This window comes from Olea europaea, chromosome 12 (genome assembly GCF_002742605.1).
Source record: "Olea europaea var. sylvestris chromosome 12, O_europaea_v1, whole genome shotgun sequence".
Classification (NCBI taxonomy): Eukaryota; Viridiplantae; Streptophyta; class Magnoliopsida; order Lamiales; family Oleaceae; genus Olea; species Olea europaea.
The window spans coordinates 3,245,405-3,264,541 of NC_036248.1; the positions used below are offsets into that span (position 1 = coordinate 3,245,405).

General features: G+C 31.3%; 2 protein-coding genes across 2 annotated transcripts; one reads left to right on the top strand and one right to left on the bottom strand.

Moving 5' to 3' along the window:
* Positions 1–4,654: 4,654 nt before the first annotated feature.
* Positions 4,655–7,307, top strand: LOC111405231 (aldose 1-epimerase-like). Its single transcript, XM_023034032.1, has 5 exons — positions 4,655–4,899; positions 5,034–5,083; positions 5,928–6,054; positions 6,327–6,431; positions 6,522–7,307. Exons 1-5 carry the CDS (start codon positions 4,797–4,799, stop codon positions 7,142–7,144), a joined length of 1,008 nt encoding a protein of 335 aa, XP_022889800.1. The 5' UTR covers positions 4,655–4,796; the 3' UTR covers positions 7,145–7,307.
* A 535-nt stretch (positions 7,308–7,842) lies between these two features.
* Positions 7,843–12,831, bottom strand: LOC111406441. Its single transcript, XM_023035867.1, has 7 exons — positions 12,303–12,831; positions 11,882–11,958; positions 11,200–11,262; positions 11,024–11,125; positions 10,818–10,883; positions 9,001–9,079; positions 7,843–8,651 (listed from the first exon to the last, which is right to left on the bottom strand). Exons 1-7 carry the CDS (start codon positions 12,829–12,831, stop codon positions 8,170–8,172), a joined length of 1,398 nt encoding a protein of 465 aa, XP_022891635.1. The 3' UTR covers positions 7,843–8,169.
* Between the last annotated feature and the right edge of the window lie 6,306 nt (positions 12,832–19,137).

The window sequence follows — 19,137 nt, forward strand, 5'->3', positions numbered from 1 at the left end:
GATATTTTTATAGATTTTTAAAAAGTTCATAAAAATTACAGTGTATTCAATTAAAAAAAAATTAAAAATCCCTATAAATTTTGAGTATTAAAATTTTAATGACTTTTAAAAAATTAACTTTTAAATAGAAAGTACTCATATAAAATTTTAAAATTTATATTTTACTAATCATGAGATTTTGAAAGACTTTCACCAAAAATAAAAAATCAATCTTTCTTTTCTTTTTCCTTCTACAATATTAGATGTATGAGTAAAAAAAAAATTCTACTGATTATATTTATTTCTATTTATCTTTCTCTCTCTTATATTGTTTGTCTCTATTTCTTCTGAAAAAAAATTAAATTGGATTCTTATAACTTTTTTCTTTTTTATTAATTTTTTGGGTGAAAATATCTATTTTTTATTAAATTATAAAATTTTAAATGAAAAATTTATAATTAAATTAAAATACATTAATTTTTATTTATTTTTAAAATCATATTATATTAGCAATATTGAATATTAAATTATCATATATATGTATAATTTTGATTATTATTTATTTAATTAAGATCTTAAATTTTTATTCTTTTAAATATTTTCTTTTAAATTATACAAGAAGAAGGGTAGGAAAAAGGGGAATTGTAGGAACCAACATCCCGTATGTGAGAATTTCACACCATTATACTAGATCCACTTGAATTATATTTTAAATGAAAGTCTTCTGAATTTTACTGTTAGTTAATAAAAATTTTAAAATGAAAATTCATAGAAGTTTATGAAAAACTTTCACTAATTTCATACAAATTTATAAAATATCTATGACATCAAAAAAAGACATCACTTAAAAAAAGTGTATCAAAATTTTCAAAAAGTTCAATTGAATACACCCACATAAATGTTCGCTCATAAGTTATAAGTTTGCATCGTAGAATTTTTTTGATTATTTTCTATTTTATTAAAAATGAAAAATAATTGTTTCATACTCAAAATTTATATTTTATAAGAGAATTAAAAAAATAAGTTATTCGAACATTTTTGAGGATACAATTTACTTAAAATGAAAGCTCTGTAAAAATAATTTTTCCTAATTTTCTATAAAAAATCATTTCTTTAAAAATAACTTTACACGAGGTTATGTATGATAATATGACCTTCAGTCGCAGTGTGAGGGTTCTTCCTGAGATATGAAATTGGACACTTTTTGGATATCAGTGCACAGGCAAGTTCTTATTCTTTGACATGATGGGACACATTTCGCAGTTTAACTCCTTCACGATGTTCTAAAGGCGGGTCGGTGGAGGTTCTCAAAGTTGAGGTTTTTTTTTTTTTTTTTTTTTTTTTTTTTTTATTCTTAATTAAAACTCATGAATCCTGAATTTTAAGCAATATATGTCACGTGCACTTTTCCTTCTTGCATTGCATTTCACGAGCATAGGCATAGCTACAATTATCAATATGTAGAATTTTCCGATTCCACCATAAATAATATAAACATTTCTATTGAACAAATTCTAAAAATTTCCTATTGGCTTGTGTAAAATAATCTCGTTAAAAGGCTTTGATTCAACCCCCCATGTTTGATTTTATCGTGAGCTTAAATTTCATCGCACATTCTGCATTAATGTCAAAAGAATATCTGTGCGCAAATTTGTGAAATGTTAACAATAACACATTCATCATAGTAACTAGCAAATCTGTCTTAATCAAATTCTTCGTCTCCCTTGAAGAGAGAGAAATTATTTCTCCGTTTGGCCCCCATTAATTTCATTTCATTATATTTCATTTTTATTTTTTTTATTTTTAACAACACAATCTTTCATAAAATAATATTACACGTAAATCGAAAATTTTTTTTTCTTCAATCACTTATTTTAAAAAAAAATATTATTTCACTCATTTTATTTCTACAAAATGAGGGTTAAACGGGAGCTATATGAATGGATCTAGCTTTTCTTAATCAATCAAGTCTGCTCCACCTTTTTGATAATTTTGTTTGATCTGTCAATATTGTCTACATTTCCTACAAACTACTTTTATCATGTGTTATTGCTTCCACCACTCAGCATGCTCTCTTTTGCAGTTATTGTACTGATGACTTTTGCTAAAATCACACTCTATTCCTTCCAGCAAAATAAGTTATATGATAGCTTCCAATTGAAAAACATTCTAATTGAGAACACAAAGTCCTTATTTGATATAGATAATTTTCCATGAAATTTGTTTGGGCAAAATTTCCATGAATTCATTTTCTCTCTTTCCCCCTCCCGTGACTTGTTTTCAATCAATTGATGGGAAACCAATTCCCATAGTTTTGGTGGGAATTGGCTTTTCCAAGTTTCCTTTTTTCTTTTTCCCCAATGGAAACAAATTCTATCCACAATTGTAACAAATTTTATTCTTTTAATTGATAATTTTCATGTAGAATAAAGACAAACAAATTTTATTCTTTTAATTGACAATCAAGTCATTGAAGTACCTCATATCAAAATTATCAATATATGAATCAAAATTTTTGTAAAACTTTGAAAAATTTGATTAAATATCAAATTAAAAAATTATAGAGCCCATGTAATGTAATGATTAAAATCACCTCAAATTTTAAATTAATGTTGATAAAACCAAACCAGAGCTTAGTTGACTTTGCACTACTTCTAAGGGGTTAGAAGGGGAGAAGTTCTGTGGCAAACTTTTTTCCTGACAAGGTAAATATGTTCTACACCTCCTTCGTCGAGGTAAAGTGTGGAAATCTCTATCATTAACACAAGCATGACCCTTAAAGAACAATCGATCCAATCAAACCCACTTAAATCCAAATCAACCGTTTTCAAATCAGAGAGAGATTTTACATTAATTTTCTAAAAAAATAATTGAAATTGGTTAGATATACGAGCATATCAGTGCACGAGCCGTATAAAATGGCAGACGGCACATGCAAGCATATAAAACTCGCGCCGGTGAGACAAATTTCGGCAACTAAAAGGGCCGATTCCGCTATTCAGAGCGCATCAGCGACGCTGCATGATTGCCTTTTCCTTCTTTAATCAAAATTAAACAGAAATCAATTTAAGATCACATACACTACTACCTTGGACGCATCGGAGACGAAAGCAGAAATATTCGAGTTCTCTCAATGCTGAATGACGGTATACGAAGGAAGGAAAGGTGTGCCCATAAATAGGTTTAAGAGTAGGGTAGGGTTTGTTCCTTTTATGGGCCTTAATTGGGCCCAAGAGTTGTTAAAAGAACTGGGAATATTGTATTGACAGTAGGGCTGAGCATAATCCAACCCAAATCACTCAATCCGACCAACCCAAATCAAACCAACTTCAATTGGATTGGGTTGGAAAATTGAATTTGAGGTTGGGTTGGGTAGGATCTCGGGTTATGAATTAAAATCCAACCCAATCCGTTGAATTAAAAAATTAATTTTCAAGATGAAAAAATAATTTAAATAGACACAATAGTAAAAATAAGAGAATGACATATAATTTACAAACTTATTTATACATTATTTAGAAATAATTCCTTGTATATGTGTTTAAAAATAGAAGATTTTCAAGTAATTTCCAACTCTAAATAATTATCCAAAATTAATAAATAAATCGATCCAACTTTAAATGGGTCGAAGCCCAAACCGACCAAAACTGGGTTGGGTTCAAATCAATAGTTGGATTGGATTAGGTTTATTTTTTATCAAACCGGCCATGTTGAATTGGAAAAAACCAACCCAACTCAACATAATCCACGTCCACCCCTAATTGACAGAACTAGCATTAAAAAACTAAGTTAACAACCTTAGGACTTGTTTGAGTCCCATTAAATTGAAAAAAATGCATTTTTGAACAATAGATTGTTGAAAAACATGTAATTAAAAATAAGAATAAAAATTAAATTTACGTTTAATATTATTTTATTAAAAAAAAATTTATTTTAGAAAAAAAAAAGAATCAAATAAGGCTTTAGTTCTCTTTCTAGTAAATTATCTATGGGAACCTTTTTTTTATAAAAGTTACTCTGCCAGAAGAGAATGTCTAAAAGTAGTATGTGGCTGGAGGTAATTGTATGGAAGAGATAATCTCATGTAAAGTTTTATGTAAAGTATTGATGTACATATAGTATCATCTTTTTTTTCTTTTTTCTTTTTTCTTCTTTAAGATTGAAAAAGAACATGAGAGGCTAATTTTCGATGAAGTAAAAATTCTCGAAATAAATAAATAAGAGTTAATTGTTCCAATTGTCACTAAATTTTGGTCCATATTTTTTATTGGTCACTGAAGTTTAAAGTGTCTAATTTTGTTCACTAAACTTGGGTCAATATCTTCAATTGTTCACTGAACTTAGGCCAATGTCTTAGATTGTTTATTGAAGTTAAAATGTCGAGTTTTGATCACTGAACTTTAAAATATGTTGTACGTTATTTAATAGCATATCTATTGAATTTTAAAAAATATCGAATTTACGGTGAGTAATGTATAGTATTTTTTAAATTTCAGTGAGTAATATACAATATTTTTTAAAGTTCAATGGTCAAAATTCGACATTTTAAACTTTAGTTAGCAATCATGAACATGAACATAAGTTCAGTAATCAAAATTCGACATTAACTTCTGTAATTAATCAAAGATATGGGACTAAGTTCACTTGCTGATAAAACAATTAACTCAAATAAATAAATGAAAAACGGTAGGTTGATCAAATCAAATTGTCCTTATCTATATTCTTAGAATCCAATTCCCTCTCTCCGTTAACACCGGTCAATCTTCTCTTCCACATCCATCAGATCATTCTCAATAGAGGAATCTGCAAGTTTTTTAATGGCGGAAGCGAAGCTTTTTGAACTCAACAATGGCACCATGAAAGTCAACGTCTCCAATTATGGCTGCACCATTACTTCTCTGTCGGTGCCAGATAAAGATGGTACTCTTTTGGATTCACTAAATTTATTGTTCGAAATCTTAAATTTGTAGTTCTTCCAGGTGAACTTGTTTTAGTGATATTTGATGATTTTTTATTATTATTATTATTATTTTTTTTTTTGTGAATTTTTTTAGGGAAATTGACTGATATTGTTCTTGGATTTGACACGCTTGAACCCTATCTGGTGAGTTAGATTTGTACATCACTTTTACTGAAAACCCGTTGAAATTTTACCGTTGATCGATCTTGTGTTTTTTGTGGGAAATTCGTTCTTGGAATGTTGGCCCATTACTGGATTTTAAATGAGTGACCAAACCAAAAATTTTAAAATTCAGTAACTACTTAGGCCTGCCGAGGAGTTTTTTACTTATAAAATATTAAAAAAAAAAAAAAAGTTACTTATAAGTGAAAAATTCATTTATGTATAAAAATTATTTGAAAGTGCATAATTAAATTATAACCGTAGTAAAAAATACTAACTTAAAACTTATTATAAGTAAATATTTTATGTTAAATATTGACTTTGATGTAAAAAATAATAATTATAAGAAAATATCACTTATGAGTAATAAAATTTCATAAAGAAATTATAAATTGAAATTTAATAAAGCGCATGTATGTAATTTTATTTTTTAAGGAAAAACTTTCAAAACCAGTGGATAATATACTCTGAAGCATGGGTTGGACTATTTTAAAATTTGCTACTAAAAGTCACCCAAAATCAGTCCGCTCATAAATGTTCAAAATCGGTACTTTGAAGCAAAATAAAGTTCAGTGTAAGTTTAGGTTGAGGTAGCTAACAGTGTTTTTAACCCATTTTGTGGGAGATAATGTATTTGTTTGGATTATTCTTCTTGAACATAATAGACACCACAATGGTGTCCATAATGCCCAAGCGGCGCGCCCCCTCTCAGTCCCACAGGCGCCCCCTCCAATAAGGGGGCACCACTTGGGCATTATGGACACCATTATGGTGTCCATTGTGTACTTCAAGCATTACTCTATTTGTTTTGGATTTGTTTGTGTAGAAAGGAGCGGCACCTTTTTTTGGCTGCATTGTTGGCCGGGTAGCAAACAGGATCAAAGATGGGAAATTTATGCTCAATGGCGTTGAATACTCTTTGCCAATCAACAAGCCACCAAACAGTCTCCACGGTATTAATCTTCTGAGATCTTCATATATGTTGGTTATCTCTTAGGTGCTCAATGCATCGTACGGGAGGATAGAAAAGACAATTTGAACATTCGTCTGTTTATATACTTCCACTGTTTTCCAAGCCATGCCCTTCTTTGATTCTTTAGTACTTCTTCAATCTTCTTGCGTATCCAAATTTACAAAAGTTAAGAATATGCCTTATCTAAATGTAATGATATTTCAATGTTAGTTCACTTTTCTTGAACCTCTTCTGAACTTATCTCGTGTACAGGTGGACACAAGGGATATGACAAGGTTATTTGGGAAGTTGCTGAGTATAAACAAGGTGAAAAACCATCAATTACCTTCAAATATCATTCTCGTGATGGTGAAGAAGGTACTGCCTCCCTCCCTCTCTCTCACACACATGTGCACGTACCTATAAACGAGCATAAGAACACTACCTCCTCTCTATGATACATTGCAGGTTATCCAGGCGATGTCCACATCACTGCAAGTTATACACTCGTGTCTAAGACGACCATGAGGCTTGACATGGAAGCAGTTCCGGAAAATAAACCAACACCTATCAGTTTAGCTCAACACACATATTGGAATTTAGCAGGTCATAATTCAGGAAATGTTCTTGATCATACAATTCAGATATGGGCAAAGCATATAACTCCTGTGGATCACAACACTGTCCCAACCGGTGAAATCATGCCAGTCGAAGGAACTCCATTCGACTTCACCACTGAAAATAAAATTGGTAGTCGTATCCACCAGGTTGGACTCGGATATGACCATAATTATGTGCTCGACTGTGGAGATGAAAAGTTGGGGTTGAAGCATGCAGCAAAATTGAAGGATCCGGCTAGCTCAAGGACTCTGAATTTATGGACCAATGCTCCTGCTATGCAGTTTTACACTGCAAATTATGTGAATGGTATCGTCGGTAAAGGTGGTGTTGTGTATGGAAAGCAATCTGGGGTCTGTCTTGAGACACAAGGATTTCCTAATGCCATCAACCAACCAAATTTTCCATCTATTGTTGTTCAACCAGGCGAGAAGTATAAACACAGCATGCTGTATGAGTTCTCCGCTGAGTAGGGTTCGACCTATTCTGCAAAGTAAATACTAATTTCCCTTTTTCTTCCTTTATTATGAAGAATTTTGATGAAAATAATGGAAGTGTACTTTTGATGAGTCTATGATGTTTGGAAACCAACACATGATTAATATTTTGAACTTTGAATTGCAAAAGTTTTCCGTGTGGGCGCTGGCAAGTCTTACTTTCCTTTAAATTTCATTTTTGTCTTACTTTCCTTTAAATTTCATTTTTTCTCTAACAACACTCTTTGATTAATAAATTCTAGCATGTTTGGCCTGGCTTGAATGCTCAGAAAGAAGCCAAAAAGGCATCTTTTTTTTTTTTAGAACTGAGTCTTTTTTTGGAGGCGGGTAAGCCGGGCCAAAACATATAAGACAGTGAAAATTGAAGTTCCCTTACTTGAAAATGTCAAAGCGATCAGGACCAATCTCAAACAAGCGTCCTGTAGCAAACTCATCTCCGTATAAGCAGCCCTGTCCATACCACTACCGTTGTCTTCTGACCCCAGCGTGGATGGAGTAACCCTCTAGAGAGGAGTATCCAAAAATCCAAAGTGAAGGGTACCCCCACCACCTCAACAACCATGCAACCCGTCATTCTTGCTTTGCAACATGTAGAGAGCCCAACGCAACATTTTTTTCAATAGAAAACTACTTGAAAAATTACCAAAAAACTTGAAAAGGGTATCAAGTCCAGTTGAACACTCGACGTGTCCCAATTTTACACCTAAATATGCATGCATCAAGAGTGCGACATACACAAACAGATTTAGAACAATGATCAGCTCAATAATCTCATCGGAAGCCATTGAGATCCAAAGAGCGCTGACCATCCATTTGGTTACTGCATTTAAGTTTATCTTTACAATCAGACAATGTTGGGGTTCTTCCTTTCTTCTGCTTTAAGGCTTTCGAGTTTGCTTATTTGTTAAGAGAGAAAAGTGATATATTACATTTTAGTTCTGCAAAATATGTCCCAACGTCCCTTCAACATGTAGCAAAAATGACAGATAAGAAAATCTGTGTCAGAATAAAAAGCCATCATCGTCATCAGTAGCAAAAAGCTCGTCTAGTTGTGCATCTGTCCACTGTGGAAGGGACTGTTTCACCATAAGTTGCTGTTTTGCTATCTCAACTCCGTTGGTGCTCTGGACTTCTAAGTTTGAAACAGGGCTATTGTTTATGAGGCTGCCTTGTGCATTACTCTCGTTCGCCCTTTCGTCATTAACAGTTGAGAACTCGTGGTGATGATCCTGCGTTCTTGTTCTGGTTGCATCTTCGGCCACTTTTTCCAGGGCACCTTTCTTCACGGCCGCATTTAGGTTTATGCTAGTTCTGTTGCTGTAGTGGAAACTCCCCGATAACATATTTTCTTTCTCCTTATTATTCTTATGCATTAAATCTTCTCTTCTTTGGGTGAATTGTCGAGACTCAACGGGGGAGTTCTCCACTCTTCTATTTTTCAAAGTGGACATCTTCTCCGTTGTGCTGGCTTTTCCACAGTAGTCTGGAGAGGCAAATGTGCATAAATAATCAGACAATAAAAATACACTAACAGCCAAATAAAGCCCCTATTTGGTAGTCTTTAATTTATTTCTTGTACTCATTTTCAAACACACATTCACACGATAAAATATTCTACGCGTAAAATCAAAACTTTTCCCTACATCTGACCACTCATTCTCCAAAAAGACTACCACACATTCTCCAAAAAGACTATTCAAAAAATAGTTTTTTTCAAATTAAAGGCTGCCAGTATGTACATTCTACACAAACATCCATGAGGAAACATTAACCTTTCAATGATTTTGATTCCAGAAAATTATGGGTTAGTTAATACAAGGTCTTTCACATACCAATGCCAGGATCAGCAAATTGAAAAGAATATGCAGAATACTTCTGTTCAGATGGGGGACCATTTTCCTTGCCAAATACCTGCAGATAAAACCATCATAAATACTTGAAGAAAGACAATACCTAAGAGCATCTTCAGATTAATAGGAATACAAACTTGAGAATACTTTATACATATCATTACATGCTGCTCATGTCCACGATGTCATAAAATTGTCTTGGTGTTATTCTGAAAATAATATTACTACTGTCCATTGCAACCAAGTAAATCAACTGATCATTCAAGAGGTCTTGTATTTGGGAATGAAAGATACAAATTGAGAATAGCATGCAATGATGTAAGTGTTCAAGCCCCATTTTTGTAGAAAATAAGTTTTGTAACAGTTATTTTTTGGGGAATCTGTGGTTAAAAGTAGAAAAAGTTAGAATGTATGGTTGAAAATGAGTTTTTTTTAGAATGGGTCATACATGGGCTATATGAGCTTGCTATAAATCCTTGCTATAATGATTTCTGTAAGAACTCGTTCTCTATCTTTTGCTTGAAAACATCCTCCCCCAATAATGTAATCCGTACAAAGGTTTCACAGGAAAGCTCTCTCTATGGTTGATTATTCACCAGGAGTACAGCATTACATAATTCTGAGAGAAACTGGAAAACAGATTCTGAAACGGAAAGCTAGCTACAAGAAGTGTTCAAATATGTAGGGACTCATGTACCATAGAGGTATATTGGTGTCTACATATGGAGATATATGTATAAGCAAATAAAAAACTATACATGCATCTAAACAGCGTGTATCAGCATAAAGGTCTATTCAGTCCATGAATTCCAAGTAACTGGATTTATAAGTTCTCCATCAGATTGGAAAAATGTGTAACAATAAGTTGTGCTTCTAGTTTCTTGCAAGACATACTTCGTGGAAAGCACATTTTGGGACATTACCTCAACGCCTGAGAACAACATTGTAATAAAACTCATATGCACACGTCAAAGGACACAAGATGATTGAAACTGGCGGGGAGTGAACAGGATTGCAATTACTTTCACAAGTAGCAAACAAAATAAGATTTCAACATGGACAGTGCAAACATTGATTGATCTTTCCAGAATGCTGAACTTCACCTGATATTTCAAATCTGAGATTCTTTTTGAACTAATAAAGCTTTTTCTAACCGACCGATGTTATGTAAGGTGACACACTTTGTAATTCAAGACATGATGGAATTGATTCTCCATGACAAACTCAAAGCACAATAAGCTATAGCTTTGAGATATTGATACTTCTACGTTACAATAAGATCGAAATAATACTTCTTCCTGCAAATTTGCAGTATTGGTTGAATCTGGTACTGCAGCACAAAGTCTTAGAATAAAACAGAATTAGTATTCATGTCAAGAACAACCGATTTGTGCAATCTTGTATACCAGAACCGTTAAAGAATTATGAACAATCCAAATCATTTTTAAGAGCGTCTTCCATGAATCTCATCTAATGGGGAAAAAATTGTTTAAGAGGACTGTTTCAAGGAGATGCCCTTATATCTCTCACCCTTTATTAATCAGGAAACGGCATTGAGTCTAGGTTGGTTGAGGAGTGTTATTAAGAGAAAATAAGTTTAAAGATAACCACACAAACTGCAGTCATTGAAGGCGTAGTCTTAAATATTATTCTTTACACTAGGCAGTATTCCGGATTATATACAACTAATAACTAAGTTTTATTCCCAATAAATTAGGGTCAGCTAGTATTGTTGATTATATGACACTGCATGTTAATTAGTATTTATATCTAAAAGAAGCATTGGAAAGAAACTTCACCTTTATCAAATTCCTCAGTGTTATATTGAGATAATGTGCAGATCGCAAAGGCTTAAAAATCGAAACCTGAAATACAACTTATGTTCATCAACAAATGCAAAATGGAAGGTAAAACTTAAATAAAAAGCTTTTTGCTCCACAGAATACTTTGATACGTAGAATAATAAAAAAATCTGCAAAAAGTAGAAATTAAAATCAGAAAATACCTTTTGAAGTATTAACGCTGCACCAATTGTCAAGTCCTTTCCATACTCACTCTCAGTGAGGACTTTTTGATGTATGCTGGCACCAATTGTACCAGTAGGATCCTAAATTCAAAGATAATGAAATCAGTATATAAACCCCCTTGACACTGTTGTCGTCCATATTGTCCAATTTATACCTTCAAGGTCACTATCAGACCCCCAAGACCATTAGGCGTGCATGACTTGATGACAGCCACAACCTAATCACACACAAAAAAGAGATACAAGATCTAAGTAGAGACTAAAAGGTTCGTATGCTTACATACACAATTATCTTATGTAGGTTCTGCATAACTCGTACACACGAATGCACCTTCATACATATGTAGATGGCATAGTCTTATCAACTGAAAATGAGTATTCTCTCTTCCCCTGTTCATTTATATGTACCCTATTCCATTTTTTCTTTTACACGAAAGCCACAATATCTACCCCTTTTTACCTATCTTTCAGCATTCATATCCATCTATGACTTCCCTTTCACTTGGCTATGTCACTGCTCAACAATGTTGGTAAGTGTTACTTCTGTGCCAATGCATAAAAGACAGTGAGTTGCTGTCTTTTCTAAAAGTAAACTACAGCTGACAATTATTATACTGAACCAAATCTAAGCATTTACTAATTATGACATATTTTATCTTAACAACGTAATTTCCCCTCTTCATCATTCGCAAATTCACATTACACACGGTGCATAAGAAACACTTAAAATCATCCAATTATATTTTATACAGAACTCTAGAATCAATCTTGTCTCTTGTCTCTCTGTGTCTGTGTCTCTGTTCATCTATATTAAAGCTAAAATTATACTATAAATACCTTATCAACCTTGCCAACATCCAAGCATTTCTTTATAGAGCTTACTGATGTACATGGAATGACACCATTTAAAGTGCCTGCAAAAATTACAAATTATAACCCAACATTTTCACTACACAATACACCTTAAAAATCATTGAAAATAAATAAAAAATAGTCATCTATACTTAGATATGTGAATATACCCATGACACTTATACAACAACTGACTACTAAGAGCATTATAAGAGCATTATAAATGAAAACCAATATTTTCCAACCAATTGGCATACGAAATAACGTAATGCCATATACAACAACTAACTACCTAAGAGCATTATAAATGAAAACCAATATTTTCCAACCAATTGGCATACGAAATAAAGTAATGCACAAAAATAAAATAAAAAATCAAGTATGTATGTAAAGTACAACAAACTACCCAGATATTCCAGGGCGCAAAACCAAGGGTTTCTGGTGAAATCTTCATCGAATTCCGAATTATCTTCCATAGCCCTCCGTATGTACTCCTGTGTAGGAATACCATTATTACTATCATTATCACCGTCCATTTGATTATCTCGCGAGGGCACAAAATTCCGATTACTTTGGCCCATAGATTTGCGAAGCATTGCGGCCTGCACGACTCCCGCAGGACCCGGGATCTGTGAAATGCGCTTAGAAGTAGAAGGCTGTGGTCGTTGTTGAATAGAGGTATGAAGGTCTTCTTGCTGTGAGGAAAGCGAAACAGGCGACTGAGGAAAAGGGTTTGCGATGGAAGTAGACGGCGGTGGGTGGTTGCGGAATTGGCGTTTACAGGGGCGGAGGAGAGAGGGAAGGCCAGAATCGTCTACATCCAATGCTTCCCATGGCTCCATTTCATTTTTGGTTTTGCAACTCTCGTCTTTTGGAGGGAAAGAAGAAGAAAGGATGCTAGAGTTCGAATTGGACTTGGACCCTTGGCCCATCATTTTACCGGGAGATTTTTCTATTTGGCCTGTCACTATTCTTTTTTATAGAAATGTCTATATTACCAATGGAGATAAACCGGAATAACGTCCGATCTTGTTTTCTGGATTGAGTAGAAAAGGGTGGAAGTAAAGAATAAGAAAACGGTAAGCCAGGGAGGAACGACGAGCGGAAATCAGTCAGGGTCCTCTAGAACCGCAAAACGGCTCGGGCTGACCTTACACCCGGCTATCCTAAAGGAAAAAAAGAGAGGGACCCTTCCCATACTATGGTTATTAGACTCAAAGATGTCTCTTCGCAAGGCACCAAAGGCCCTATTAGCGGATTCTAAGGATTGATTATTATAGGCAACGAGGAAGCACCGGGAAGAGCACTTCTTAATGCTTGCCTGAGACCATTCACCAGATGATCCCTAGGTTGCCGCAATCTCTTTTATCTGGAGCAGCTAGAGCTAAGCCCCCAAGCCTCATAGCATTCATATGAAAAGCACTAAGGATTCCCTGCCTGCTCAGATGCGTCAATCCGCCTATCGATATCCTTTTCCAGGAAACTGAAATCTTTCAAGCAAGCAAGCTTCGTTCAGCTGACCTTTCCCTTGGGGCTTGCCTGAGGTCACCGAAGTACGCGAACTAAGCTTAGCCCTCGAAGATTATCACATTCGATTCAAGGAGATGAAGACTGTGCCTTCGACCGCTGAGAAGTGGATTCAAACTATGGATACGTTAATGAAATGATTCTTTCTATATTGCAACATATGTCCTGATCTTTTAAACATTTTATCTTTTGTTTACTCTATTTTGGATATTTGAATATAAAGTCAATTTATGATCTAATAAATAAGAATAATCCGCAACATATATATCATATTTTCTTAATAAAATACCATATTCTTCAAATGGTAAATTTGTATTTTTTAATTGAGATATAATATTCTTTTTTTCTTCTAACATTTTTTCTAATAAATTATCTAATCATTCAACTGTATATCCTGGCATTTATCAAAATAATCATCATGCAATTGTGTCTGTGATTCTTTTAAGATCTTAAAAAGATTCATTCTAATTTTAGTAAAAGATTAATAGTTTTACCTTAGGTTTGATTTAGACCTGTATTCTTAGAATCGAGAGACCTTTGAGCTCTAAATTTGTAAATTGCTTCCTTCAATAGCCTCCTGCCTTCACAAAATTGTTACTATTTCAGCTACTTGCTTGCACTGTATCAACTTCTAGAAAATAAAATTCGAGACTTCTGTTAAAGAAAACTCTATTTTTTGCTAAAAAAAAGAAGGAAACTTTATAGTAGATCCTTCAAGAATCTATGGGAAAAAGATTTAGAAATTCATATTGATATCAAAATATTGGAATTTTATTTTTTTCAGGATTGATACAAGACTTCTATTTGGTACAAAGGGATTTCCAGAAAAACTGGTTTTTTAAACTGAAAAAAGGCTATTGTTTACAACTCAAGAATTCAAGATAGGATGATCTGATTTTCTTCTATGGTAATGTCTCTATTTATACAAGTTTATGAGACTCTATTATATCATTGATTACATCAACAAAGGCACCCTTACCTCTCTATTTTCTTCCTTGGGCCTACATCTTCACATATTGGTTCAACTTTTCTATCCAAAGAGTATCTTTTTCTATTATTGCTCTTTATCTTCAATGTCTTCACATGTAGTATTATTATCCTTCATACACCTTTGTCAAAAGGTGCTTTGTCTTCTTCTTTCATTTCTTCACATACAGTTGGGGCACTTCCTTAGTTGGCAAGATTCTTTTATAGTGGTAGGAAATCTTGGAAATTGATGTATATCAAATCTTGTAATATAGTCTTTTAAAATTTCTAATTTTGCATATCCTCTATTGGATACCAACATCCAATTTTCATATTGGCACAGACACGAGAATTTTTTATCAAACAAATTTTTGGCAATGTTGTAGATGGCTTTAATTTCAAGTGCTCTTCTATGTCTTATCCATGATTTTGTCACTGTTGGAATTTTTTTATTATTCTCTGTAACATCAATTTGGAAATTGGCTGCAATATATCCAATTGAGATTAAGTGTTCAACTGGATAGTAAACAACTCCATCATATTCTAGACTAATTGAATAGAATTTTAAAAATATCTTCATTCCCTTAGCAAATCTGGATACTTCCTTAATGAATATGTCATCAAACTTTGTAATTTCAATAAAATCATTTCCTGGATAAATCAAATCCATAAATCCATAGTCTGTCATGATTTTTATAAATGAAGGGTCACCTCCTTCCATGACTGTTATTCTGGGGTAAACATTATTTTCCGAAGAAATGAAATATAAATCACTTATTTTTATTTCATAAGCGATTTTGACTAGTTCGACATACTTTTTTTTCGTTTGGATCTAAAGGGATTTCATCTTCTTGGTCTATGATGCTGATTGTTTTGTATCTTTTTTATCTCCATGTATCATAACTTTCTTAGTTGATGATACAGAAATGGAATTTCCTTTATTATCAGTTGGTATGTTGCCACGTCTAGGTCCACTGCTGCTTCCAGCTGTCCCTATTTGGTATTGATTTGGAAAACTCATTTCTGAGCTCTTTGATATATCTGTTTCAAACAATATATTTTTTAATTGTGCTGTAATAGTATCAACTTGATTTTTGAGTTCTATGGCATATTTATGATGCTCAATAGTGATATTCAACAATATTTTCATATTTGAGTTGAACATCTCTGAGATCTGGGTTGCTCCAAAACTTATATCTTCGGATTCTTCTTTAAGAAAATTTGTCATTTCTTGTATATGTATAATAGATTGGTATAACTACATGGCATTGGCTCTATCCATCAGCAAATTCTATGTTTCTGCTGAGAAAATCTGTAAGAAAATTATTAATTCCTTTAATATGGACTATATCAAAATTATAAAATGCTAAATAATCTTGCCATCTATGAAACCTTCTGTATTGTGGTTTTGAGGGTAACTTATTCCTGACTAATCCTGCAACTTGAGAATTATCAGTTTCAACAATAAATTTATTGGATAATAAAAAAAATGAGAACTTTTTTATTCCTCTAATAATTGCTAGTAATTTTTTTCATGAGTAGTATAATTTATTTCTGTTTGGTTAAAAGGTTCCACTTGAATATCTACAAATTTCATTAAGATCTGTTTTTAATATTGCTGCTCAATATTTATCTGAGGCATCAGTATTAACAATCAAATTATCTTTTTCATCTGGTAATCTTAATTTTGGTTAATTTTTGCATTCTTCTTTTAATGATTTAATTATTTCTGTATGTTCTTCATTCCATCCCTTAGTATTTGTTTTTCTAAGTAAAACTTGGATTTTATTTCTTTTCTTAGAAAGATTTTCAATAAATCTTTCAGCATAATTTAAACATCCTAAAATTTTTTGAATATGTTCCTTGGATTCTAATTTATCTGAAAAACTTTCTATCTTTTTCGATATATGAGTCTGTAATTTTATATCTCTTTTATCTATTGATAATCTAAGAAAGTCTATCTCTTATTTTTCTATTATAGATTTCTTTTTAGATAGTACAATTCCTTCTTTTCTACACTCATTAATAAATTGGATTAAATGATTTCTATGCTCTTCTTTACTATTAGAACATATTAATATATCATCAATATAAATTATTAGAAATTCATTAAACTTTTTAAATATATTATCCATCTTTTTTTGATATATTTGTGGTGCATTTTTCAAACCAAATGACATAACTAATCATTCATATTTTCTTTGAGGTATGCTAAATACAGTATATTGTATACTATCTTCTTCCATTTTTACTTGCCAAAATCCTGATTTACAATCAAATTTAGAATAATATTGTTTTCCTCTTACAAGATTTAGTAGTACTTTTTTATTTGGTAGAAAGTAACCATCAAATTTAGTATATTTATTCAATTCTTTATAATTTATAATCATTATAGCTTTTCCTCTAACTTGTTCAGAGTGTTTCATAACTATAAAGGCTGGACTACTATGAGATCCATTACTAAGTCTAATAAGTTTTTGTTCTAATAATTATTTTATCTGATTTTTAAATTCTTGTGTATCTTCTATTGTATACATTATTGGTCTTATTCTTATCATAACATTTTCTGTTAATTCTATTTTGACTTTTGGGTGATATGGTTTCCAAAATAAAATGAATTTTCTCCATAAACATTTTCTAATTGTTCAATGATTTTTTCTATATTCATTTCTATTCCTATTTTTAGAACATTTTTATATAATATTCTTTTATTTTTTATTTCATTATTAAAAATTGGTTTTTTCTCCCATTTATCACCACGCTAGGCTGGCTGAACTCTATAAGGATTAAATTCTCTATGAATTTTTAATAAGTGTCCACAAGGTGTTTGTATAGCATTATCATATAATTATTTTGTATATAATATTGAAATTATTGTATAAAATCATTTCCTAATAATATATCACATTCTAATTTATCATATTTATAAATTTTATTTATTATTACTTGTTTACTTCCAAGAATTATATTAACTTTATCAGCACTATTAATTATTTGAGTACTTTCTCCTGTAACACCAATTATTTTTATATTACTATTATTATTCCATGATTTTATTAAAAAACTTTTAAATATTGTTATATCACCTCCTGTATCTATTGAAGTACAAGTTATTATATTTGTTTTTACAATAGTAATTTGTATATACACAACTAACAGAAAACTTATCTGATTATTCATCTAATTCTTTTTACATAATATAGTTTGTCCATTATGTACAATATATAATCATTCTCTTTTTATACCATAATCTTCTAATCCGTTTAGAAAACTCATTTCTAAAAGTATATGAGGGTTTATATCCATACTTTTATCTATGTAACATGGTACTAAAAGATCTATTCCTCCTATTTTTATTGGTACCTTAACTTCTAAATCTGTTATATGTACTTGTCCATCAAAATTTACATACTTATATGGTTTAATTTTATGAGTTATTAGGCCTTTATTTCTAATCAAAACTATATGACATTCACTAGCTCTTGTATCTATTAATATATTTGGTCCATTTATATTTTCTCTTCCATTATAATATTCTCCTTCTATTTTCATGTTTCCAGCATTCCTATATAATTTTACTTCTTTTATTTTTGTTGATTTCTTCTAACTGGTTTTTATTAGGTATTTTAAAACTTTTTAATCTTTTAATTAATTTTTCATCCTTAAATGTTATGTTATTAGAACATTCTCCTTTATTTAATTCTGTTATTTTAGGTTTATTTTTTGCTAGACTAAATTCATATTCTTCTGGAATTAAATTTATTTGTTTATTTGGTTCTATTATTTTACTAATATCTTAACATTCTTTATGAACTTCAATATATGGTTTATTGGAATAAATATTCTCATAATTAGAATTGGTAAATGTGTATAAAATTCTATATTCTATAATCATAATTTGATCTCCTGATTGCATAATACCATCTCTATGAAACTTGAAATGTAGTCCTAAAATTTCATTCTATCTTTTACTAATACACAATATTTTGGATAACATATAAACATAATTTTTTGATACGCTAATTTTCCATCTATTGTTCCTAAATGACTATCTTTTAAGTTTATTATTCTTTCATCATGTAAAGTTATAGTTAAGGGTGAATCTATCCCTCTCTAAATAGTGATTTAAACATTATTTGTATTCCTGCTAAATAAAAATATTGAATTTTTTCACTTTGTTTTTTACTAATCTTTGTTAATAGTTTATCAACTGTATTTTTTATTAAAAGATTTAATTTATGTTGTCCATAAGTTGTTCTTACATCTATGATTTTTTCTATTTTGTGATATCATTTATTACTATTCTTTATCTTTTTCAAATTCTATTAAAGACCTCTCATTTCCCTATTTTTAAGTCTAACGATAATTTTTGTAATTTTTTAAATTTATTATTATTAAAAGTGACTTTTAATCCATATCCTTCTATTCCTTCATATTCTTGGATATTTATTTTATTACTTTCTATTTCTTCAATTTCTCTATTTAGATCCCGATCCATCTTCTGTTTCACTTATATATACTTTTTTATTATAATATTCTTCAATATCTGATATTTCACTTAATTCATCTTTTATTTCTAAATATTCTTTTTGTAATATTCTAACTTTCTTTTTATCACAATTAGGATTTATATGACTTATTTCTCCACAATTTCAACATTTACATTGGCTTTTATTTTTCTTTTTATCCTTCTATTGGTTATATGGGTTATTCTTTCTTTTGTAATACTTTCTTCTAGGTTTTATATA